Here is a 27,139-nt window from a genome sequence, read left to right as displayed (position 1 = left end):
TTATTAATTTTTTTATTAATTAAATATTAAATTAATAATATATTATTATTGTTGTGTTGATGAATTTAAATAAATCGCATTGTTATCTAGACAAAAATAGTTATAAATAGAAACATTTATTGATAAATTAAACAAACTAGGATTTAAATATTTGTATGACAACTTACATATAACAAGTTATACTATTACCTATTAGTTATAAACTTATGTATTTTACATTATTATATTTTAACAAACATTTTCGTTATTCTAAAATCCGAAACATCATGATGAAAGTATTAAATAATTTTTAAAAAATTGTTATAATTTTGTTAATTATTAAAATTAGTTAAATAATTGAAGTAAATAATATGTATGAATTTGTAAGATACATAATACAAATCAATAACACTAAATTGCATTGTATATGTAAATATAAATATAAAAAAAAAAAAAAAAAACTATTTAATTGAACTATGTAAATATGAACGGAGAGAAGAAATTACGTATAATTAATTTGATAAAAATAAAACTTAAAATCAGAAAAAGATATTTTTTTTTTACAACAAAATTTGATCTTAATGACATCAAAATAATAACAAATTAACAAAAAATTATACATATTATTAACTTTAACTATACTTAGCTATGATTAAATTATTTTTCTGGTGAGGAAATACTTGGATAAAATGAGTCAGTGTTTAATAAAGAATCAGTTATAACTGGAGTATTTAATACATCATTTTCATATGCTGAATCAAACGACATGGGAGTGTTTGGTATCGTCCAGTCTGCTGAAGCTGTCATTAAATCATTTAGATCATATGTATTCGGCGATAGACATGATACAATTTGATTATCTGGTGTAACATTCAACCCATTTTTGGCTAGAATATAATCAAACCATAAATCATTAATTATTAAATATTAAAACAGTATAAATATTTAAAATTATACTATATTTCAAAAAGAGTACTTATTAAAATGGATAATTTCTTAATATATATTTTTTACAATCGAATATTGAATGTACAATTATGAGAAAGCTAAAAAAATTTAACATTTCCCAAGCCATATCACAAAATTATACCCTAAATATAAAGAAATAATCAAACTTAAATAAAAAAGATAAAATCAGTACATACCGTCATTGAGTGTCTGTTCTTCTGATGTTATAGGCAAATTTAAATTTGTAGGATCATCATTAATGAACTAAATAAAAATTTTAATTAACTTTCAAAAACTATTATTATTGAAAAAAAAATTTACTTACATTAAGAAACATATTTGCGTCAAATGTGTATTTATCATTTAATCCTTTCAATAAACTTTCTAAGTCAGCTTGAACCACATCAATTTGTTTAGAAACAGCTTCCCTGCAAAATAAAAAAAATAATAATAATTTATACAGAGCTAACATAACACCATAATTATTTTTTTTTCATGCCTGCAAAAAGTATGTTTGTCTGTTATATAGAATATTAGAGAAACTTATACTATTATTTGAAATACATCGGTATATAACGAAAATATCAATATATAAATAAAACATATAAGCAAAAATTAAATATATAGTCAATCACTCACTACCAAATATGTAATTTTAAATTTTAAGGTAAACTTCTTTAAAATTATTAATTAAAAATAATTGATTATAAATAAATGATTTTTCACCCTAAAAATGAAAATGTAATAAATTGGAATTCATAGTTTAGACACTATTTATCATTATCTAAAACAAAATAATAATTAGGCAACATCATACTTTTGTATAACATTATTAAGGTAATTTGGTGAAACAGAACTGCTCCCGTCACATATATTAACTTGCCTAGGTTCTGGGTTAGCAAGCTGCATATTATCAGAATTTGAAGTTGTTTCATTATTCCATAAATCATCATTATTAGAAATAGTTCTGAAACAGAAAACAAAATATATACAAAAAGGAACAACTAAATATTTAAGTATACGCAATTAAAATTATATTATCCATAATATTTAATAAAAAATATTAATTTATTCATTACAAAAATCTTATAACCAACCAGGGGAAACATTTAAAAAGGGTCATAATACAAATACATCAAAAGCCAATTCAAATATTAAAAATACATATTTAATTTAAATTTTTGAACATAAAAAAAATTTAACGTTAGACTGCATGAACATCATAGCTAACATATTAACATGTCAATCCATGTGTGTTATTGTTTTGACAGATATATTGTTAAAAGTAAATATAAATGATACTATAAAACACGTAACAGAGTCCCAAGAACTCATGAAAAAAGTATGCAGAAATAAAGCATTAAGAATTAAATCATATAACTTGAAAATATTAAAATTGAAAATATTTAAAATATTAACTTATATTTCACCAGCCACTTCAAAAAAATTAATCAGACCTTAATTATTATTAGTATCTTACTAGAATATACAATATGAAATAACTAATAATAATTATATTTAAAATTTACACTTACACTTCAGGCTCAACAAAATCCATGTCAGGAATAGAAATTACTGGTGGATCGTCTCCCATTGGTTCTACTTTAATGATATATGGTACTGCTGAAGGAGTAGGTTCTTGATTTAGAACATTATCAGCAATATTTATCTTTTTTTTCTTTGAAGGATTAATATCTTTTTTTGTTCTTTTTTTAGATATTTTATCACTGGTTTTATTAATCTTTGTTACTGAGTTAGATGAAGGAACACTCACAATAGTTGTGTTTGGTTCAAATAATTCTTCAGTAGGAGATACTGACACTTCTCTGATCAAATCATCTAATGGTGAGTTCATTATGATATCATGTGGAGCAAATATCTCTTCAACTGTTGAACCACCAGGGCTACTTAACATTTGTGATACACTGCTAGGACTAAGTACCACACCTTCTGGTTCTACTGCTTCACTATAATTAAAAAAATAATAATACTATATTTATTTAGACAAAATTTTATTTTTATAATAAATTAAAAAATTTACTTAAGAATTCTTTGATGAATTTTACTATCTTCGTTTGAATTGAGGACATCAGCAGCATCTAATTCGTGAATCACAGGTCCAGATGACGTAGATGGTTTATACTTAGGATTCTTTTCAATAGTAAAATATATTTTATAAATATAAAACAAAACCTTTAATGTATATATAAAAAATAATAAAAACTCACAGTAAATGTTTCTCCAGAATTTGTCTTTTCTGATGCTTTATGATGCATAATAGGGAGAACATATCTGACATTATTTTTTACTTCTCGACACAATGTATTATTAGTACTAGGTTGTCTTAAGGTAACTAAAAATTGGATTAACTGCAATTTAAAATATTTATAATAAAAATACAGTTAATGCAAATAATAATATAAATTACTATTAAGTTTCAATAAAAAATATGATAAAAGAAATCATGAAAAAACATTATAAGTACAAGTACTAGTATAAGTACTAGTATTAGTATTATATTAATACTAATAAACTGATAGTAATATTAATGAACACAACCCAAAATTTAAAATTTAAATTGAATATTAATAAACTTGGGTATATTAGTTATGATATACTACTCCTATTCAGAAAGTTCAGTTAAAAGATTGTTCATGAAATAAATGATTGCAATTTAGAGGTGATTTTAGTGATTTTATTATACATAATTTATACATATATTAGTCTAGGGCTGTGAATTTAATGAACTAAAAAACTTAAAGTATGTAATTAAAATAGTTTTTAATTTAATTTTTATATTTATAATAATATTAATATACTATATGCATAAAAATGTATTTTTAATAAAAAAAAAAATTATAAAAAAAATTGATTGATTCTTTAATAATGCTATTTGCCTGAAACTTTTTTTAAAAGATTTTCAAAGGTATTAATTGCTGGAATTTAATTAAAAACACAAAAAAATAAAGTAAAAAAAGACAAAAAATGACCTGAAAAAATAAAAACGTCAAAAAGATTCAAAATAAAAATATGTATTATAAATGGAATGTTTACACATAATTAAAATTATGTACTTACAAGCTACGTTTCACAACCACAAAAAAATTCACTTTCCTACAAATTCACAGCCCTATAATTTTTTCAAATAAAATTATTTATACATATTCTAAATTCCATAATTTATCAATTTGAATTTGTTTTATTGAATTAGTCTGACACATCGACAATAAAAAAATAAAATGCAATCAATGATTTTATAAAAAAAAGTATTTGATTATCATTTTTAGCATAACTGAAAAAACAAAGAACAATTCTTATAATCATATTATTAAGCATTTATATAACTTTAAATAAAAATAATTAGTGTATAACGGGTATGTCCACGATACACACCAAAACTACTGATTTTGATGAAATTATGATCAATGTGTGTATTTGGTCTCCATTGTAAGATAGGATAGTTTTTATCCAATTAATGACCTCAATAATACCTCTTTATTATGTTAAAGTTATGTGATTATTTTTAACAAATGATACATAATTAGTTAATTAAACACAGATGCATTTTGTACGAGCAATGAAGTGTGTGGGGTTTAGCTAGTATATGTATAATATTATACTTCTCATAGTTATACATATATCATTTTTTTTTTATTCTTCTCAATTGAAAATAAAAAACATAATTATTATTTAAGTATTATCTAACTTAAAATGTTACATATTACTATGAGTACAATAACTAGTAAAACAACAATTATTAACTGATGTATAAACCATGTGTTTTATTCAATTCAAACCTGATTGAGAATTCTTTGTTGTTTCATATGCTTTTGTCGAATAACTGCTAATTCACGCCACAAACATTCATTTTCATGTTTCATAGCAGTAAATTTGGAATCAAGCATCTTATTTTTGTCTTTAACTGAGTTCACTTCTTTTAACAGCGTACTGATTGTTTCAATGGAATCAATATCGGTTTTTATGCCTTGATGCTATTTAAGCAATTAATAAAAAAATAAATACATTTACCATTCTATGTTTATAATTTATAACAATATTTACACACCAATTTTTCCCCTCTCTTTTGCTTAATTGATAACAATAAACAAGGATGTTCTTTCATAAAATATGGATGAGCATATTCACAAGATGTTCCATGATTAGATGTGTGATCAACATCAGATATTCTTTTACTAAAACCATCTAAAATATAAAATAAATAAAAAAAATACAACATTATATTTTAAAATATAACTAGTACAAAAATGTATATTATTATTTGTATTAATCAAAAAGTGAAAGCTTATTATTTTAAAATCTTATCATATCAGTAGTGGCTTGAGTCTTCAAAATTCTAAAAGTAAGCTTCAAAGACTACTGGGTCGCTCACCAACTAAATTTACTAGGATCAATGCAGTATTTTTAGTTTTTCTAGAGTTATATTTTTCACGTACTTTAACAATTGATTATAGATAAACTTATTTTAAGTTTTATAACCAATATTTTGTTATTATTAAATCTGACTCGACTTTAAAAAAAAATTATTTTAATAATATTGATTAATTAATATCTAATATGTTATAATAATTTAAAACCAGTGAGCAAATTGGTACTACTATGCTGTAATGTTTAAGGTTTAGATTCATTTTTATATTGGTTCAGTAAAATTAGATAGTGTATATACAACTAATTAAGAAAATAATAGATACTTCAAATTCAAACTTGACATTTGAATAGAAATATATTAATATTAGGTATTGTAGCTAAATTATTAGATAATTATCTTAATACAGTTAGTAGATAGCAAATCATTAAAAATGTTAGCATTAGTGAATTACTACCACCACATTTGATTTATTTCACTTCAACACATTGGGTATATATAATAATACAAGTAAATTAACTTACATATGTGTAACTGCCGTACAAAACTCATAAAATTATTATGTTTGAAATATCTTGGTAGAACCTTACAGAATTCTACAGGATTATTTATAATAAAACTGTCACCATCCTACAAAATAAAAAAAAAAGGAAATAAGTACTCGTGTTTTCATATAGGTTTTATCAGCAGATAAACCTACTAGGACAAAATAACAAGTTTTCAAATAGGTAATTACCCAAAAATGATTTAAAAAATTAATTTAAATATGTAAATTTACCTCACTCCATTTAATTACATTATCGGTTTCTTGACTACAGACCAATGTCCAAAGTTTTCTTAAAAATAAAGAAATCCTTTGGTCGTTCACTGGATTGTCATCTGGCATCATTTCTTTTACGACGAACCTTGAGTATATATTAAGTATACTAAACGATTGGAGTATTAGATACCATCAATATCGTTATATTATCGTACTTATTACTTTGGAATAAACTTACGAAAATATACAAAATAAATGGGTAATAAAATTCATTAGGTACCTTTCAAGTATTACTAGTAAATAATAATACCTAATTTCCGTAGGTCGTAACATAAAATATATATTATTGTATTGATATGGTGATTGGTGATACCCTAGTTCTCCCGGAGTGATAATAAAAAAATTAAATCATTCAATTTTTCAAATTCAACGGTGCCAACTTGAAAAGTAAAAATCCCAACTCTCTCCCCGCAATTGTGATACATCAGCTATTTTCTACTATGGATCACACAGGTATTAATTGCTGTAGTTTTTTTGCCTAGTGTTCTGTTACCGTGAAAAAAAAAACCATTGGTATTAGGTACGAACAATTAAAGAAATACTGATGATATGTTAAAATATAAAATTATTCGTGGTAAATAGTAATGTAGCTACTAGCTATGGTATGTTGAATGTTTAAGTTCAACAGTTGAACTAATATTTTCCAAAAACAAATAAAATTGATTGTAATACAACCTATCATTAGGTATTAATAAATAATTATTATATTTCTAGCTTATTAAAATGTATTTTAACATTTTAAAAACTTCATTATATATTATAAACAACAACACACCATGTATGTTGTTTGATTCAATTCCAAACAAATAATTTTTGAGACTTCTTGATTTGAGAACCATTTATTGGTTTTATGCTGTTTTACTAAAACTTAAAAATGACATCATGCATGATTGCATAAATCAAAAAGAAACTAAAAAAAGTAGAAAATGTTTAATGTTTAAAAATAGCACGAAAAAAGTAAAAATTCTCTATTTAAATTAATCTTTAATTTAATCATTAGTTTTTGAATTACAATAAAAGATCTAATTTACTTCCAAAAAGTGTTCAATCAAAACCTTTTACAGTTTTAAAATCTGATTTAAGACTACAAAAAACTTAACCTAAACCTCAACTTCAGTGGAAGTCGGCAGATACAAGTGTGCCACTGATGACTGATATATATATTGGTATGTTGTATGTAGAACACTAGTGTTACTTACTATGAAAAATGTGTACCCAAATAAGTTGACTTTTGCTACTTATTCATTTGAGCCATTAACTTTAATTTATATAATCAAATGTATATCTAAAATATGAATAATGTCTATAGTAGGGGTTTTAAAAAATGAATGCTAACCGTCTCACAGTAATGCGATAATTTGGAAGTGGTTATTATTTGTCATTATCAACCATATAGCTCACGGTTTTTTAACCGTCGAAATATCGAATTTCAAAGAAAGATAAAATCAGTAATAATTGTATAATTAATATCTAGGTAATAGGTCTAGTAGTCACCAATCAACGTTCATTTTTTGATAGTACGCATTAAACGACATGTGTCAATACTGGCAATAGTATGTGCCTTTAAAACATTTAGAATAAATGGTTACAGTTACAGCACAGTGGGTATAAATGAATGTTTTAAGAGCCTTATACCCTTATACCTATATTATTTATACAAAGTCTCTAGTATGAACTACAAAACAAATCAGGTGTTCCAGACTATATTTGTTTCATTATTAATTATACTATTGCTATGATATTTGCTAAATAATAGAAATAATATATAATCAAATAATCAATGATTTAAATTTTATTAGTTTGAATGGTTGTTAAATGTTATCATTTAATTGATTAGTGCTTTACAAAATTATGTATTGAGTATATCAACAGATAAATAAACATGAGTTATTTAAAATTTACTTAATATAAAATAGTATACATAAAAAAATATAATTATTTTTGTAATAGTTTAAACAAAATAATGAATACCTACTATTTTACCCAAAATTAATGACTAAGAATAACTTATGAATATTAATTATAGTTGAATTAAAATCAGATAGGTAATGGCAATACCCGTATTAATTTAATTTATAAAAGCTTAAACTAAATAAAAGTAACTTAATAGCATTTAATAAATACATTATTAAATACATGATATATAGACTATAGAGGAATGATGATTATTTTTGAAAAAGAATTATTATAAATATTGATTTAAAATATAAAACATTAACTATATTAAAAGTGATAGCATTGGTAACATTTATTTTATTGCAAAACTAAGTCGTCTAATTCTTGGTTCTTAACAGTGTCAATAGTTTTTAAGACTTGCTCTAAAAGAGTGTCTGTTAACATTGACACATCTTGAGCTGCATCTACTTGAATAAAATTATCGTTTTTAAATTTATCATAATTTATATCAACTTTATGTTGGAATTCAATATTTTCATATCTTTCATCACCAAAACCAGACCGTTTAGCCATCTCTCCAGTTGATAATTTTAAAAACATAACTATATCTGGTTTGGGTAAACCATTTTCTGGACCACAGCACCATTTGAAATCCACACATTGCTTGGCACTTGTAAAAACTACACCAGAATACGAGTACCGATCTACAATTAATGTTACACCAGACTCGATTTGTTTACGAATTTCTGGTTCTAGTTCCCAACGATTAGCAGTAAATAATAAATGTACTGATCGATCTGGTAACTCTATTTTCCTTGATAAATAATCATTGATTAATGAACCAATAGGAGTAGATCGATCTGGGAATGATATTTTTTTTGCTGGTATTTTCATATTATTTAAAGCTTCAACTAATTTTGCACATTGTGTAGTTTTTCCAGATCTATCACAGCCTTCCAAAACAATTAATGCACCTCGCATAGCAGACTTTGTCATTTTATTAAATTACCTAAAAAAATAAAACAAACCTAGTTACATAAACATATTATTATTTAGTGTGTTAACAGAAAAAAAATTATATAATTTATATGATAGGTCATGAGATAATTATTAAAATACAAGCACTATCTTTTATTATTAAAATATATCAATAGGAGGTACCCAATACAAATTCTAATGAATATAAAATATTCTATTTAAATTTAGTATTAAAATTAGTTTTATTTTTAATCTAAATATTTGGGTAAATAGAGAGAGGGCCCTAGGATACAATTTTTTACCATAACAAATCATTAATTTGTCAAATGTTGATAATAATTTTACTTGGTACAATTAATTTTATTCAACATTTGATAATAGTGTTAAGCAGTGGCGTATTTTAAATATTTTTTTGGGGGGTGTCCAGATAATATAGGTATATACTTACTTGTTAATTGGTTGCAATATTTCTGTTTTACATCTACTACCACAAAGGTCATAATATACTCATAAAATATTGTAATGAAACATTTTTATTTATTTAATTAAAAATAGTAATTTTTATGTAATTTAATCATACAGGTATAAAATACCTACTATAAACATAATTATTACAATGTATTTTGCTTATTAAATTTGATACCAGTGATGCTATAAGAATAACAGTTTTATAAATAATTAAAAATATAATAGGATAATAATTATATTATTTAAAACTAAATTTATTTTATTTTCTAATTAGTGTATTACTTTATATATAAAAAAAAAATTGATATATAATGTCGATAAATTTTGAAGGGAATTTGGTAAACAATAACATGTGATTTGTTATTAACTAATTTAAAATTAATTTATGACTTTATATAATATTAAATTAGTCAAAAAAACGAATCACATATTATTGTTTGCCAAATTCCCTTCAAAATTTATCGACATTAAATATTAATTTTTTTTTTTTTGGTTTGGGGGTGTCCAGACACCGTGGACACCCCCCAAAATACGCCACTGGTGTTAAGAGGATACTACACCCGCATGTGTTGTCTTTGTCTTACACATGTAAAACATAGTAAAAGCTGTTTTGCTTGGAATAGAACCACTTAAACTGTAGAGATAGTTAAGACTAATTATATCCAAATTGATATATAATATAGTTAAGAACATTATCTGTGAAATAAAATTTTTTTTTAATACCTATCACTTAAACAAAAAATTTCATGTTGTCTGAAATCCATTATTTTTAAACTTGAATAATTTTTTTTTTTTATTTGTAATATCTAAAAAATAAAAACAATAATTCATAGTTAAAGTTCTCCTATTTGTATGGTAAAAATTTTGTTTCTTAGTTATTACTTCTCGGTTCTCTCCCGCCCAAAAAAGTTTTTGCTTTAGAATCTTCATGACTCACTTAAAATAGAAATATCAACAAATTACCTGAAATGCATTCCGTTATTAAAGCTAACAAAATAAAATGTGAACTACTTGTAAGATAGAGACAACATTAGGCGGGTGTGATACCTCCCTTAAGAACTTACATGTAATTTCTCAGTCTCATACATTTACAACATTGCAAATTTATGTTCAGTAGAATCAAATTTGTGTTATTAGCTATAATTTTGAGTAAATTACCAGATATCAACCCTAAAGGTAAGGATATAGATCTAAATATATTATAAGGCATCTCATTTTATTTTATTGATACTTTAATAAGTTACAACTGTAAAATAAAACAATTTTAAAAAGTTTAGAATTAAATTTAATATATTAATAAAATCATATGAGATGTTCTTGCATATATAATATTCTTACCTTTACATTAGATAATTCACTACATTATTAAAACTAACAACACAAAATTTATTCTGCCATACAAATTTAGTATATTATAAGTTTACTTGATAGAGCAAACACATTCGAGTTTGGTGTCTTCTCAAATGCTTGATGTTAATTTTAACATACATCATCTTAGAAAAAAGTCAATCAGAGTAGAACCATCATAATAGTTAATATTATATAAATAATAAATTAATATTATATAAATAATAAATTAATAAATAATGGCACAATTATATTACCAAAATTAATCAGGGCCAACGAGACAATGGAGAGATTATCTTTGCACAGTATTGTCAAAATTTACATAAAACGAAGTGACGAATGTCGAAAAAATAGCAGTAAAAATACCGTATACAAATCTGTACAAATTAAAATAAAAGAAATTTAAACGACGTTAATGGAAAATTGTACTCTGCTATTCAGTTTAAGTGAATACGAACGAACAACTAACAATTATAGTAAGTTAAAATTAATAACTAATAAAACGTCACTGCTAAGTAATATACTTTTAGCTTAAAAGTTGTAACTGAAATACTGAATGCCAGAATGCTGAGACATAATAAATTAATAAGCCATAAGGTAACATTTAATATTGTTCTATACAGTATGCGTAGCAGTGGCCTGTGGGCTGTGGCATACAAATTGGCGCGAAATTGTTATAATAATAACAATAAAGAATGATAATATTATATGGAACAACCGAACAACTTGATAACATATGGACATGGTTATGGTGTTTTCTAATTTCTAGACTCTGGTTCTGTTATTAATTATTATTTGTTGAGGGTTTTGACTTGGAATCTAGAACTACTGGGATTCAAAAGTTTCAAGATTGTTATACTCAGTTGTAGTATAAATTAAAGAGCCTAGATATAGAATTGTTTAGGCTCTCTAGTATAAGTATTTCCTTGTCCTATGCATACAGTAATTATTCTGTGGTCCTATGAGACTATAATAGAGTATGACCTTAAAGGTTAAAAGTAGCGCGTGGTCTAGTAGAGAAGATACTAATGGTATACACAAGGTGAATTGATATCAATTGGGTATACGTTAATATAATGGTATAGGCAACCATTTGATTTGTTCATGATTTATGCAAATTCTGACATAACATTTTAGTTGGCACAAATAAAGAATTGAAGACGGACATTTGACTATTTTAGCGTTGTTGCGATTGTTTTTGTTTATGTTTGAACAAGACGTGATTTGCGGATTTTCGCAGATAAAGCTTAGTGTAAGCACTCCGAACAATTTCTTGCACAATTTACAGTTTGTACCGAACAATTTTTAACTTAATTTTGTGCCACATGTCCTTATTAAACATTTTTCTATGGTATCTAGTACTTTACGTACCACCCGAGCTACCGGAGCACCGCTAATTTTATACATAATTAATCAATAATCATTATTTATTTTTATTATTATTCAGTAATTTTAGGTGTGCTACCCCAATACCTCACAAAACAAAAAAATACCGTGTTAATTGATATTTTGATAACGAAGTTTTATCGTTTCGACGAGTCTTGTACCGTCTGAACATTCAGAACCATCTTTTCTGACAGCCAGCACGGCAGAGGAAATCACAAATCGGTAAGTCAAGTTGTACAATACCACTCGACACTCACCAACACGGAACGAGAAGTCGGGAAATACGTCTTATAATAATATATGATACTATAATAACAGATGGTACCAGCAGCAGCAGCTGTTGTCACCTATCGAGTTTTCTCTTTTTAGCCAACGGGCGACGAGTACGGACTAGGACTATCGGACAATAACATTACTATATTGTGTACTATGAACTATAATATTATACCTACTATACATATATATATATAGTAGTAGGCAATAGCATAACAAATAACAATACCAACGGATGAACGCTACGCCCGCCCGCACTGACGCATCCACTCACCCACCACGTCAGTAAAGTACACAAAGTACAATCACTGTATAATCTTTATATTGCTACATAGTGACAAGTCATGGTTGATGGTTTGATGGTGGAGGTCCCGCACGGCCACCGTTAAACAGCTGACTTGCGCCGTTGTTCCCGACGTTCCCGTTGTGTGTCGTGTGTGCGCGCTGCAGCCCCACAATTCTAACACTAGTCTCTGCCGAATATCGATACAAAGCACTGTGTACACTGGTAGTCGAAACGTTCGAAGTGTATTAATTTGAAACTAATAATAACATCGCCGTAGAGTGTAAACTGCTACAATTCGCAGCGCGTTTCACCGTCACATATTGTTGTTTCGTCCGCTTATCGCACAAGTGATATTAACGTCCCAATTTTGTTTGCGCAAGTAGATTCGTCTGGTGACAAGGTGCCCATCACTTAGCAGTAGGTACCAGCCACAGTAATAATCGTCATGTCCAACTGATCCATCTGGTGATTTTTTTCATTTTATCGACACCACTCCTACTGTCTTGCAACATGGACGACAAAAACGGCATTATAGCTGATTTTCAGGTAATATTAATATTAATAATGATATATTCTGGTTCGTGGGGGACAAAGAACTCCCGTCGACCTCCTTCTAATATTGTTGTCTTATTATACTATAGGCCATCACCGGTATCGATAACGCTGGCGAAGCATTGATGCACTTGTCGAATTTTGATTGGGACTTACTGGTAATTACACGAGCTTTCTATCAAAACGTGATATTTGTATTAGCTTAGCTGAATCATCTGAAAATCTATTACTTTTCAGGCTGCTGTCCAACATGTCACGCCTAAGCACACCCAACACTTGCCGTCCGAAGGACGCAGTACTCAACTAAATGCACCAACTGTAATGGTTGCAGATGATTTCAGGGGTATGATTGCGTCAACATCAAACCAAACTCATCGTTTAATTACTATTGAAATTGAACAAAATGGCCATATAATTGCCACAATAAAAGTCAACGATAGTTCAACAATTGGTAATTTCCTAATAATTTATTTTCATTTTTTAAATACATTTATTTATTACTTTGTAATAAAATTAATGTTTATAAATTTTTTATAGGTATTTTTAGGTAAACTAATGTCAAAAATAATAATAATAATAAATTGAAAAAACTTATAAAATTGTTGCTAAATTTTTAATTCTAATATTATAATTTAAAGATTATTTGCTTTATTTTTTTTAAACTTCCATTTATAAAAGTTGTAGATAAACAGTTAGTTAATACTATTATTAGTTCTCTACTTTAACAAAATATAATACCTTATTCCTTGTATTTTTAATTTTACTCTATACTCTAATTAATTAAGTTCTTTAATTTGTACAACTTAAGATTTTTTAAATTAAATTATATCATGTTTGAAATATTACATATTAAACAATTTTATCTACTTAATAAGTATTCTTTTTATTTTAGATGATTTAAAAACAATGGTTTATGCTGAAACTAACATACCATGTTGCCTACAAAATTTTAATGGGTGGCCAAATAATCAACATCCTTCAAATAAAGATACACTTTCTAAACTTAACCTTCCAGATAGATTTAAACTGAATCTTAATAGTGGCGATGAAGATTTAAATCAAGAGCTAAATGGAAGGTATGATATTTATTAAATATTTTGATTATATTATCTAGTTAATTTTATATTTCTTTTACTACTTTTTAAAAGAGCTAATTTGCGAATGTTCACTCTAAATATAACAATGGAGGCTACAACTTCAAGTGAATATCAAGTTTATAAATTGTCATTTTCGTCTGATCAGACTGTTGCACAAGTGAAAGAAGTTGTTGCTAACTTGACTAAATTGCCTATAAGTAATCAACAATGGTTAGGTTGGCCGCATTTTGTTACTCCTGCTACAACTTTGGAAGAATCTCATATCAACTACCCAGTGCATGATTTTAAATTGAAGCCATCAAACTCAATACTTAAACATACCAGAAGAAGATACAACACTAGATTAAATGTAAGTATTTTTTTTATTATTATTATGTAACTTATAATCAACTATGGTACCTACTATGGCCCCCTACAAAAACCTATTAAAAATGTATTGACTTACCATTAATTTTTTATAATAATAATTTATGATGTTGATTTTATTTCTCTTAAAATTTTAATAAACAATCTCATTTATTTGGTGTACATGAACTACAAAATTAACAAAATAAATAAATTTCAAATCAATCAAAAATTACTGACTTGGTTATTCATATTATACAAACTGTTTGAGTCATTGTGCCACTGTTAAAATGTCATCACCTTTTTACTCTGGACATAACCTCATAAAATATACTAGATTTTAAAAAAAAACATGATCAATAGTTAATTTATTTAATTACTTTTAACTTGCTTAAATTGTCTAATAAAAACTTTTTAGAGTGATTGATTATTGGTATCCTATAAAATATGTATTTCTTGATAAGTAAACATGCTAGAATAGTTGTCTTAAAATTACTTATAGTCTATCCAGTGCGAGAACACACCGATTCTGTGCATCACCATTCTATCAAAATTGGTTCACTTATGACTGGGTATCAGTGGGGAATGCGCAGAATAACTGATTTTGGTTGGTTTGTGACGTGTTCTCTCGTTATACAGAGTACAGCTAACTATTTAGATGATACTACTATTTGTTAGTGTTAGACGTAATAGCACCACTATATCAAGTTAACTAATGACTACTATAGTATTTTGATCGATCATTTTGAATAAATTATTAATAAAAAAATTTATTGAAGCAGTCTGTTGTGGATATGGAAACAAGTGATTCTCCAATGCCTTCATCATCTACTTCTTCTTCATCCACATCGTCATCATCTTCAGAAGAAGATCCATTTGAGGATGCAGCAGAATCATTAAGTGGTATTGACGACGACGATGATGATGTTGATACTATGTTCATGGACACTGAGGCACCTACTCGGATCCGTCCATTAAGTAAGTTTGATCAAAAGAGCTATACATGCCAGGTACATTTTATATTATTATTAATATAATATCGATTAAAAGAAAAAATTCAAAATATCACAAACTTTTTTGCTGTATAATATGTTTTATTCTCAGTAATTAATTGGATTATAAATTATTTAGTTGCTGAAGATACTGAAGATGAACTTGCTGGTGTCATTCAGTTCATTGATGAATTTCAAAATCGTTATGGTGATATGAGACCTCAGTTTTTTTTGGGAACGTTGGATCAAGCTATCAAAATTGCATGTTTTAAACCTGCCAGAGATGTAAGTATTATTAACATGATATAAGGACTTGAAATTTATTATATAATCAATTACCAACAAATTATATTTTACTGTATAAAATAGCTTTTATTTCTATTAAGATATAAAAACTAAAATCAATAATTTTGAATGTATTTATTTTAGAAACGTTTATTAGCTGTATACTTGCACCATGATCGCAGTGTGTTGTCAAATGTATTTTGCACACAACTATTATGTTTTGAATCAGTTGTACAGTACCTCAATACAAATTTTTTAGTATGGGGATGGGACATGACACACCCGTCTAACAGAAATAGGTAACTAGTAATAAATTTAAAATTGTATTATAAATACAATTTTTATATATTTTTTTAGAATATTGCAATCAGCCTCTCTATCATTGGGTGCAATGGCTGAAATAACTTTGAGAGCTATTGATATCAACAGGCTTCCAGCTTTAGTGTTATTTACGCGCAATCGGTCAAATACAGAAATATTATCAGTTATAAATGGTAATACTTCATTAAAGTTCATTCTGTAATTTTTAATTTGAATTACTAAATGCCTATTATAAATTTTACAGGAGATTGCAATATAAGTGAATTACTATCGAGCCTTATAAATGCTCAAGAAATGTTTGCTATACAACAGCAAGTGGAAATTAAAGAAGAAGGGGAACGTAATATGCGAGAAATGATTAAAGTAGAACAAGATGAAGCCTATCAACAATCATTGGCTATTGATCGGTATATTTCAACAGCTTAAGAGAACACTACACCTGCATTTATTGTCTATGTTTCTTAAGCGTATAACAGCAAATTTACTAATTCACATTTCATTTTAGTAGTTTAAAAATTAGAGTGAATCAACTTATTTAGAAACTTGACGGTAAGAAAATTATCTTTATTTGTATGTTGGTTGTTTAAAATAGTTCAATTTATGAGGGAGTTGTGGACATTTTTAAATACATTATTTTATGTATGCTGAATTCTCCAAAAAATTGAACTATCATAAAAAACCATCATACAAACACATATAATTTTCTTAATATGAAGTTTCATAATAAGTCAATTCTCTCTAATTTTTGAACTAACAAATCTAAATGTTAATTTCTGTGTTAAAATTTGTTATGTTACACATTTAAAAGATGGAAACAATAAATGTGGGTGTAGTGCCCTTTTAAGAGGTCATTTTATGTTTTATCTTTGTCTTATGTGTGACAGAAAATTTGTGTTCAACAAAATCTATTTTTATGCTGTTAGTTTTAATATTAGTCACTTTACCTGTTATAAAACTTAAAGTTAAGGTAATTATCTTGAACATCTCATGAGATTTTTATTAATATTATAAATTTAATACAGTGTGTTAAGAACATTTTAAAGGTGTAATATTCTTTACAGCTAAACTCATCTTAGAATAAAAATATCAACAAAAGTTTCTGAAATGCCTTGGATAACATTCTTATCTTTTAAGTTTGATAATAGGTAAATTGACTTTAGTATAAAAACTAACAGCATAAAATTAATTTGCTTCACGGAAATTGTTATATGTTAGTAAGACAGAGACAAAATATGTGGGAACAATGTCCTCTTAATTTTAATTTTTTTAATTATTAATGTAATCGTAATTGGTAGTTGGTATACTTATTAATAATAATTATTGGTTTGAACCATATTTTTAATTTGAGGTGTGTAGGTTTTTAGTTCTGATTTACAATTTTTAAAATACTAGTTATAAAACGTTATTTAATAAACTAATCAACATCATTTTAGAGCTAAAGAAGAAACAAAGAGAGTGCAAGAAATGGAAGAAAAGGCAATTCGATCTCAAATTGAAAGTCAAGAAAGACAAATTGCTGCAGAAAAAGAGGTATTACTGTGATATAAAATTTATAAAATTGTATTTATTAACATAAATTTGTTTTTTCTAGGCTATTCGACAACGTATTGTAGCATCTCTTCCAGCAGAACCAGAACCTGGTGATCAAGTTGCTAAAATCAGATTCAGGCTTCCTCTTGGAAAGTTTTTAGAACGACGGTTTCTGGCATCAGATAATTTACAAGTAAACTATTCATTATATGTTGTTCATATATAATATTTTTTCATATTATTTTATTTTATTATTAAATTATAAATATACATAAATATTGTGTCCATTCATTTATTTTGAGTATAAAATTAAAATATTGGTAAATGAGAACAATTACACATTTATTTAAATCTAACTGTTGTAACATCTTTAGTTTGAAATATTATTGTATAGTTAAAAATAATTTCTCTCTCAATTTATTTATTCACAATATGTGTGCATATAGATTAATTTAATATTAAAAAAAAAAATCTTCCCAAAACTAGAATAAAATTGTTGGAATTGAGAAAGTTGGATTTTTTTCTAAAAAGAGATTTTAAATTTTAAATGTATCTACTAGGGATTAATAGACTATTTTTGATATAGTGGTCCTGATGATTGAAACTGTGTTAGTATTATACCGTGTGTTCAATTTTAAAGGTAACGGAAAATATTTCAAACGCATTACTATGAGTTTAATTTGGAATTTTTTTACTGCATATATGATATATAAATACACCTGTAATTGATAAATTCAAATTTTTAACTATTCAGCGCATGCACAGTAAAATAAAAATTTCTTAATTAGGAACTACTATTTTTGGTACTGGATTTGGATTTCTTTAATTTTCTGAGCAACTTTGATGTTAAAAGTTTTAATTTAGGTAATTCGTAATTATAGGTATTATAATATTTTATTTTGATTTAAACTACAAGGTGTATTTATTATTACATCAAATTTATAAATATCATTGGAATTTATCAATAAATTATACCTATAAATGTATGATTAAGATAGAGCATTGAAAGATTGCGAGTACGCAATAAAAAAATTCTGGATCAAATTCAAAATCATCCATTCATTTAATTCCCGTTACCTTTAAAATATAACACACAGTGTACAGTAATTTATTTGAATCCTTCACTACTGTGTGTTAATTCACCATTTAATTCTCAATGCCTTTCTTTTGGCTGATTTTTCATTTTGTAAGACTGAATTCAACCAATCTTTTAAAATCCAAGAAAGGCCTTATGAAAAAATTAAATAATATGAGTTAAAGCTTTTAATAACAAGTTAATATTTTAGGTATTGTTTGACTATTTATATATAAATGGCTTCAGTCAAGAAGAGTTTAAAGTAATTTCTAGTTGGCCTAGAAGAGATGTAAGTAAAAATAATTATACTTTTTTTATTATTTATATCATTATTAAATAATCAATTTTATGGTTTTTATAGTTAACAACATTAGGTGTTACTCAAACCATGAAAGAACTAAATTTGTATCCACAAGAAACATTAACCCTGGAAGAACGATAAGTCTCTGTATGTAAATACACGAATGTATAAATTTATCACAAATAAGGTTTTTTTTTTTATCAAAAATAAATAGAATATTGTTTTTATTATTAAAAATTATAATTGTATGCTACATAGCTTTTCATTTAAAATTAAAATTTATCAAGTGTTATGTTTTATTTAAATTTGGTAAGAGTAAAAAAAAACTAAATGTTGACAAAATTCTTCTCTTTATTACAAAATCTATTTATAAGTATTTAAATCTTCAATGTCTTTAATTATTTTTTCTAAATTATATACCTAATACCTAGTTAATATATTTCTTTAAAAACAATTCATACTATTTACAAAATGTTGTGTTGCTATTGTCCTTTAATACTTGTTTCAATGTTAACTGTCCTTTAGACAGTTTTCTTTTTTTCTTATGCCCAAGACCAACAGTTGAATTTGATCTTTTCCTCAAATTATAATCTTCAAAGTTATTCATATGTAATTTTTTCTCTAAATCTTTAGCCATCAAAAAATCATTTTGTTGTTGAGTCCACAATTTGTTCAACAATGCTATTTGAGCTGTACAAAATGCACAAGGATTATTTGTAGTCAAATTATCTTGCAAACGTCCACAAATACAAGTATCCAAATTTTCATCTTCAAATATTTCAGATACATCTGTAGTTGAAGAACTTGTACATGGATCTGAAGGAAAACCTAAAAAATAATTTTATCATATTACCAGACAATACTTAAACATACTTTTTTAAATTATCTTACTTGAAAATGATGCATTAGAAGATTGATTTGAGATTAATGTACTGGATGAAGAGTTAGTGCTAGATAAACTACAATTTTGTATACTATTCCATTGTATCTTAGAATTATTCTCAGTTTTCTTTGCTAAACAGATATAAAATATATTAAACTAAGCTAACAATGTACAGCTATTAAACATCTTACAAAATATTTTATCCAGAGGTCCTTTTTTCTTTTGATTTTTCTAGAAAAAAAAATTAAGTCAATTTCTATTTTATAATCATACAAGTAATAAAATTAAAAATATTTCACTCACTTTAGAAGCTAAATTATTTATACACATTTTTGTTTCAGTCGATATCTTTAACATAAAATCATTGGTTTTTTATTATAATATTATTTTTTATATATATCTATATGCTCACCTCATCATGTAATTTTGTGGCCAAATCCAAATCTGATTGTATTAAAACTATTTCTTCTTGATGAAGTTCTTTCATTATCTATCAATAATATTAATTTGTATTTGTATGACAAGAATAATATAAAAAAAAATTAGATTCTCACATTTTCTTGAATTGACGTTGCAAGTAAAGAATCTTCACGTGTTAATTCTTCATTCAAAGATATTTGTTTTTGAATCTTAACATTTTCTTCTTCCTTTTAATAGGAAAAAAATGAATTTAAAACATGACAAGTATTAAAAATGATAAATTAAATTATCTATTTAATGTACTTGTAATTTTTTAGCAATCTCCAAACTTTGCAGCTCTTTTTTTTCTTGTTCTTTAAAAATATTCATTTCCATGTCATCAAATTCTTTTTTTATTTCTCCTTCTTTGAGTTCAATTCGACTAAAGTCATGGTTTGTAATGCCTAAACATAAATACATTTATACAATGCTGTTAATTAGTCTATTTTATATACCTAACCTATTTTGTTTTATTAATTAGTCACTTTATATTTCAAAGTTTATTAGAAATGATAAAAAAATTTGATTCAAGCTATATCTAGCTATTTATATCACATTTTTCTATTTATTAGTGTTTAGATTACAAAGTACTCAAGTGCATTCTATTTTTCAGTTACCTAATTTTATTCGTATGAATCTACTTTTAAGTTATGAAGAATATAGTACTCCTGAGCTTTTATGACTTTCGCCTATCATTTATTAACAATATGTGTTATTTACAGACCATAGAAGAACAAATAAATGCCTCTCTCACTTTTGTTTTCTTGGGCCCAAAGACCTTATTGAGTTGGGACAGTTCATGCCTTTAAGATCCTTTCTCTTACCAGTTTCAGTGGATTTCCTATTTTATACTTGTCTCACAGCTCCAAGTGGTAAGGTTCCATAACTTTGAAGTATTGGATATGGTGTGGCAAGATAGTTTGGCATGCAATATAAATCCCTTCTTCCACAGAAATGACTTGATTTTTAGTTACCATCAGTGAATTAACCCCCAACTCCCTCACAATATGTAGCTCCCCAACTAGCTAAAAAGCCTAATGAGTTATTAAGTATAATGCATAATATTGTACGTAGATATGTTAGAAAAATAATTAAAATATATAATAAGTATAATAAACTTTTTACCACCCTCCCCCAAAAAAAATAAGATGTAAATATGCCACTGATAGAAAAGATTGTGAAAACTGGACATTTACTAGATATGTATTAAACAAAAATTATTAATAATTACGTTCTTCAAGCCCATCATCTTCATCATTTAACCTCTTCTGTACTTCTATTGGGTACTGCTGTTGTATAGCTTCCCAAAGGTTCACATTAAGCATGGCATCCCAATCATTTTTGAATTTTCGAAGCCAATTACTAATACGCTTGCGGCACAATGGACACTGGTATGCTGTTAAATTCACCATACTTTTGAAACATTCTAAACAGAGTGTATGACCACATGGCATTGTAACTGGTTGTAAATAAATACACCTGCATGCTATACAAAATACTTCTTCGAGATCTAATTTATTTTGTACTTTTTTCTGAAAAATGACAAATTACTTTAATTAAATTGTACTAATACCTAATTGTATTTATTACTATATATTTTCCCAATAAAAATAATGATTTAAATAAAAACAATTTAAAAGGTTCTCTCTTTTATTACTTACGGAATTCATTGTTTGATTTTTTGTTTTCATTTTACAATTAAATCATAAATGTATACTGGTGATAGATCGTTAAATTGATTTCTCATAACATCATAGTAAGTTAATCGCTCTGGCTTAAAATTAATAATCAAGAAGAATAAAACAAAATAAAACCAGTAACTGCTAATTTAGTGGCACAAAACCCGTCAGATAATAAAAATTCGTAGTGAACAGTGAACACAATTATTCATATTCCAGTCTCAGTATCTATTAAAAAAATAGGCGGTTAAACTTTAGCTGTAGCCGTTGTTTTCAATATCACATACAATTGCCTTATCTTAGTAGGTGGTTTCCGCCACAAGCATGCTGGCGAAGGAATTAAAAACAGTGTTGCCAGGATAAATAAATGAGAAAAAGTATATACAATTCCAAAAAAAAAAAAAAATAGTAATTGGTAGGTATGCCTTTTTTACAAATTATTTAAAAACAATAAAAAAGATACTATACGTAATATAAGTCATGTTATGAACTATAATATAATGTATTGTGCATGATCAGGGAAGTACGCAGAAAAAAATTTTGGGGGTTGGTCTTGAAAATCAGTTATTGAAAAGTAGAACTTTTTTTTAATAAATATACAAACAATTTTTATGAAAATTAGGTACCTATACTTAAAATACATTTTTTAAATACAAACATTGATAAAAAAAATTAACATTAAAATTGAATAAGTAAATAACCATACAAAAACCCAAGTATTTCGGGGGGTGTTTAAACACCCAAAACACCCCCCGGGTACGTGCCTGTCCGTGATGAAATGAACAAAAATGTCTTTATCCGTTACTAGGGCCATTGATTATAAAATAAACTATGGGCTTACATAAAAAGATCAAGTAGTCTAGTTCAAACGTAAGTTTAAATAATGGCTATTCCAAACTCACTCGAAACGGATTTTTCAATTTATGAAAATGCGGAGGGTTTATATCCGTATGACCGCATTATATCTACATTCTACCTATAATATTATTATAATACTATGATTTTATACTATTGGTGGATATAAATTATGTAAATTATAATGATATATATCAATATATCATATAGGTATATAACGTCATATACTTGAATGTATAGAAATAGTAAAATCAACCTGCCGGATGATGGGTAATAGCTGTATGGATAAAATAATTATAAAACAATTAAAAATGAATAAATCTTAATGATGTCGACTATATTGGAATACCAACATATAGGTAACTGGTAGCCGGTAGGTACTAGCCAGTAGCCACTAGGTACTAGTGCTACTACACACTTGCATCAAAATTCTACCAGTTATGTGACTGTAACAAATATAGGTAGATATTATGTGCGAAATAATAACACAAGGACATTATTTATATTAATAACATAATAATTGTTCGTATTATTTTCCATTTAATAAAATTGTGACATAAAAGTTTCATTTCATCATGACGACACGATATAGTTGTTTATGCGCTGCAGTTATGTCCCTATACTACCTATTAGATGCAACATATATTATAATATATATAACTACTTTTAATACAGTATATATTACATATAACATAAAGGAAGTTGTGTGAATTGTGTGTAACCACCGCGGCCCGTGAAAAATGTACAATTGTTTTTTAAAAGTTTTTAATTGTCATATTTATGTTGTACGTAATAATATTGTATATCATTGCGTTTAGGTATATAGATTAAGTTTCACGCGAACTTGATATTATTGTTACCTATTGCCAATTTCGGAAATTCGACAACAATAGTCATAACGAGGTGGTCTTGAGCACGACGTTTCATAGGAGAATAAATTTGAAGTTGAAAGCATTTTAAAAGATGCATCAGTACGCCCGCGGCAAACTGAACAAGGCCAACTGTACCTATACTATATAGGCAATTGTTGTTACAGCGATGAAAAGATACGACGTAATGAACACCAGGATATATACGATGCAAAGTCCATTTCAGACACACACATTCATACGTATCATATTCATGTATATCATCTCGCAAGGCTGTGTAACTGGTAGAATGGTAGATATAATACCTACACGATTGAATTCAGATGGTGGTCACTGTCACTGGTTATTGCGGGAGGTACAATAATAATTATTATTTTTGAACACAAAATATAAAGCATACGTGATCCACATAAACATAAAAAATTATTTTAGAAATTCACGCGAACTCTTATCCTCGCACCCACGAAATCAAAGTTACATAAAGTCCTAAAAATTACGTTTTTACCGCACTTAGTAAAAATTATGAAAATCAAATATTATTTACAAATATATCGCAAAACATACTTATTTATATGCAAACTTAGTTTTGAAAAACTCACATCACTCATTACTCCTTAAAATTACGTATAGTAAAAAATTCAAGGAAACGACCATCAACAGGTGACACTGACATATTTCGATAATGAAACTTAATTTATTAGACATTGTAAATTTAATTTTTTTTTTGTCTGTAAAAAGCACGATATTTAATTGTCGATTAAAAATTATTCTCTGAGAAGATATTCTCAAAAATTTAATACAAGGTTTTTTAATACATTTTTCAACCTATTATATACAAAAAGAAGTTCAAATTTTTATGATAATAGACGTTTATCGTAAAATAATTATTTCTCCTTAAATAATTTTTCAAACTTTGTGTATTTAAAAATAAATTAATAAAACAAAATAATTTAAATTATGATTTCCAGCTGCTTCCCTTAGAGAAAATCCACATTTTACCTCTTCAGCAGCAGCGTATATTTAAGTCATCTTCATTTTTTTTTTTTTTTACATTGTTTCCCCTTGGAATCAGAATAATATACTGTAGTTCGTATAGGTATTTAAAAATTAATTGTATATTATAAAATTATGTTCATAAAAGTGTGAAATAACACATTTTTGGTATACTGTTTATGTTTTTGTTGCAAACCACCCTGATTATTACTAAATACTAGAAAGTAGAAATATTAGGTATTGATTCCAAAATGTATATTAAGTTAAAATATGTACCTACGTTGTTGTTTTATAAATTTCATTAAATTAACAATATTTTTTATACAGAAAAATAATTTATTATGATGGTATCATTTTAACAATATTCACAGATTAAGATTTTGGATGTTATATAAAATGAATAAGTTAATGAAATGTGGAAGAATTATTTTCTGTGGAGGTAGAAATAATTTGAATATTAAAATTTAAAAGCTTTCAATAAAATAAATGCAATATTTTCGAAAAAATTAAATCAATCTACTGTAATACTTAAATAAAGTAAAATAAATAACTTTATAACTATACATATATGTCTATAGTCTATTTATGTAAAACGGAACCATCTTAAAATTATAATGATACCTATATGATTGAATTAAAATTTAACACGCTCATCATAATTTACACCTAATGTGCCTACAGTAGTGCGGTACCATTTGCGTTATAAAGTAAATAGTAATTCAAGAACAATGTAAATGTAATTTGTAATGTAATTAATAACTATTAAGTAATTTAATTGCCTGCAATAAAAGCATTCTTCTCAATTTTTTGTATAGGTAAATATTTTATACTTTATTAATAAGTATAGAACCATAAATAAATAGACGAGCACCTCTCCGACGTGCATTAATAAGTGTTAAGTAGTCAAGTATGTCACTGTATTGAATGTATTAATTTTGTAATTCAATTGAGATATCATTGCATACAAAAAACGTATCTGAGCGGAGACTGTAAGCCTTTATTTATATTAGTTCATGGTATAGTTATAGCATATGAATTCATCGCGCGTTAATTCACTGTGGTCATCTCATAATACCTAAATCGTATATTCATATATGTAATATACATATACACATATATATTATAATATTATATACATTAAATCAACTATAGCCTGAAAAACATAGAATGTCGCGTTAGTACGTTACATTACTATCATTGATTATAAATCGCTATCGTAATTATTGTTACTTATCTGTGGCTTTGAGGTATTACGTATAAAAGTGTACCTACAATTAACGATCACAATGTTACTATTGGCCAGTTTATGCCTTATGCAGTCATGCAGTTGGTCGAAAATCGACAAACTTTATATTGCCGGGTCGTCGTTTCCTTGTTGGTACGTTTCACCTTTTCTGTGAAATTATGGGCCATGGCTATTTAAATGTTAAAGACTAAAAGAGAAAAGTATATATGCTTCCATTCAATGTTTACATTTTCGTAAAAGAAATAGAAAGTGATGTTAAGTCAATATGGAAATGTAGCCAATATTCAAAAAAAAAATGTCGTGGACGCGTTTATATATATAAATGACGGAGAAATATTAAAAAATATATCGACAATAACCACATTTCGAATTCAACAGACACCCGAAACACTAATGTTAAAAAAGCACTACATTTATTCTAAAAGAAATAGCTACTAATAACATTGATGCAAGTTCTCATTGTATATAGCATAGCTACAGCATTATCTTTAATCCTGTAGAATGTGCGGTTACTGGATAACTTATACAGTTATACCTAATATTCATAGACTCCAACGTACTATAGATACAACGTGTACGTAAACAACAACTTCTGCAATTACTAAACAAACCAACCGATTTGAATCAGGGGCGGATCCGATCGACCCCTCCTGTTCCCGTCTCGCAAGCTAAGTTTTTAACGTAATTACTTCATAGTTCATTATTTGTATTTCGTAAGACATCATAGATATCCTGTTTGCCCTTAATAATAATTTAGGATTATTATTACGGTTATTACAGAAAAAATGCTTGCCTAGGGTGCTAATTATTTTAAATTTGATATCAGTTTTAACTTTTAGTTATTTATATTACTACTAAAGGTATTGGATATTATGCCAAAAGCAAAAGCATG

General features: G+C 26.5%; 4 protein-coding genes across 7 annotated transcripts; 1 reads left to right on the top strand and 3 right to left on the bottom strand.

The window, feature by feature from the left end:
* Positions 1-472: 472 nt before the first annotated feature.
* Positions 473-6,413, bottom strand: LOC113556311 (heat shock factor protein). Of its 2 annotated transcripts, none has more exons than XM_026961172.1 (11): positions 6,090-6,413; positions 5,836-5,941; positions 4,994-5,130; positions 4,725-4,919; positions 3,156-3,296; positions 2,969-3,078; positions 2,463-2,894; positions 1,745-1,894; positions 1,253-1,355; positions 1,125-1,191; positions 473-866 (listed from the first exon to the last, which is right to left on the bottom strand). In XM_026961172.1, the coding sequence occupies exons 1-11, from the start codon at positions 6,198-6,200 to the stop codon at positions 637-639; spliced, it is 1,782 nt and encodes a 593-aa protein (XP_026816973.1). In that variant the 5' UTR covers positions 6,201-6,413; the 3' UTR covers positions 473-636. The 2 variants fall into 2 exon arrangements, with proteins under 2 accessions (XP_026816973.1, XP_026816974.1); XM_026961173.1 differs by having other exon boundaries at positions 1,811-1,894.
* Positions 6,414-8,269: 1,856 nt separating this feature from the next.
* Positions 8,270-12,621, bottom strand: LOC113555594 (thymidylate kinase). Of its 2 annotated transcripts, none has more exons than XM_026960043.1 (2): positions 12,314-12,621; positions 8,270-9,036 (listed from the first exon to the last, which is right to left on the bottom strand). In XM_026960043.1, exon 2 carries the CDS (start codon positions 9,021-9,023, stop codon positions 8,385-8,387), a length of 639 nt encoding a protein of 212 aa, XP_026815844.1. In that variant the 5' UTR covers positions 9,024-9,036; positions 12,314-12,621; the 3' UTR covers positions 8,270-8,384. The 2 variants fall into 2 exon arrangements, with proteins under 2 accessions (XP_026815844.1, XP_026815843.1); XM_026960042.1 differs by lacking the exon at positions 12,314-12,621 and adding an exon at positions 11,078-11,476.
* A 211-nt stretch (positions 12,622-12,832) lies between these two features.
* On the top strand, positions 12,833-19,516 carry LOC113555592 (FAS-associated factor 1). 2 transcript variants are annotated; one of them, XM_026960040.1, is made up of 14 exons: positions 12,833-13,311; positions 13,407-13,475; positions 13,555-13,768; positions 14,210-14,393; positions 14,466-14,763; positions 15,542-15,737; positions 15,891-16,036; positions 16,181-16,335; positions 16,394-16,530; positions 16,602-16,764; positions 17,791-17,887; positions 17,949-18,080; positions 19,174-19,251; positions 19,324-19,516. In XM_026960040.1, exons 1-14 carry the CDS (start codon positions 13,276-13,278, stop codon positions 19,402-19,404), a joined length of 1,986 nt encoding a protein of 661 aa, XP_026815841.1. In that variant the 5' UTR covers positions 12,833-13,275; the 3' UTR covers positions 19,405-19,516. The 2 variants fall into 2 exon arrangements, with proteins under 2 accessions (XP_026815841.1, XP_026815840.1); XM_026960039.1 differs by having other exon boundaries at positions 12,835-13,311; positions 15,539-15,737.
* Positions 19,517-19,594: 78 nt separating this feature from the next.
* On the bottom strand, positions 19,595-22,554 carry LOC113555593 (E3 ubiquitin-protein ligase rnf168-like). Its single transcript, XM_026960041.1, has 9 exons — positions 22,267-22,554; positions 21,837-22,137; positions 20,870-21,009; positions 20,701-20,793; positions 20,559-20,636; positions 20,450-20,494; positions 20,338-20,377; positions 20,155-20,277; positions 19,595-20,091 (listed from the first exon to the last, which is right to left on the bottom strand). The coding sequence occupies exons 1-9, from the start codon at positions 22,294-22,296 to the stop codon at positions 19,724-19,726; spliced, it is 1,218 nt and encodes a 405-aa protein (XP_026815842.1). The 5' UTR covers positions 22,297-22,554; the 3' UTR covers positions 19,595-19,723.
* Between the last annotated feature and the right edge of the window lie 4,585 nt (positions 22,555-27,139).

The sequence above is a fragment of the Rhopalosiphum maidis genome, chromosome 4 (assembly GCF_003676215.2).
Source record: "Rhopalosiphum maidis isolate BTI-1 chromosome 4, ASM367621v3, whole genome shotgun sequence".
Classification (NCBI taxonomy): Eukaryota; Metazoa; Arthropoda; class Insecta; order Hemiptera; family Aphididae; genus Rhopalosiphum; species Rhopalosiphum maidis.
This window is presented reverse-complemented; position numbering and strand designations above follow the sequence as displayed.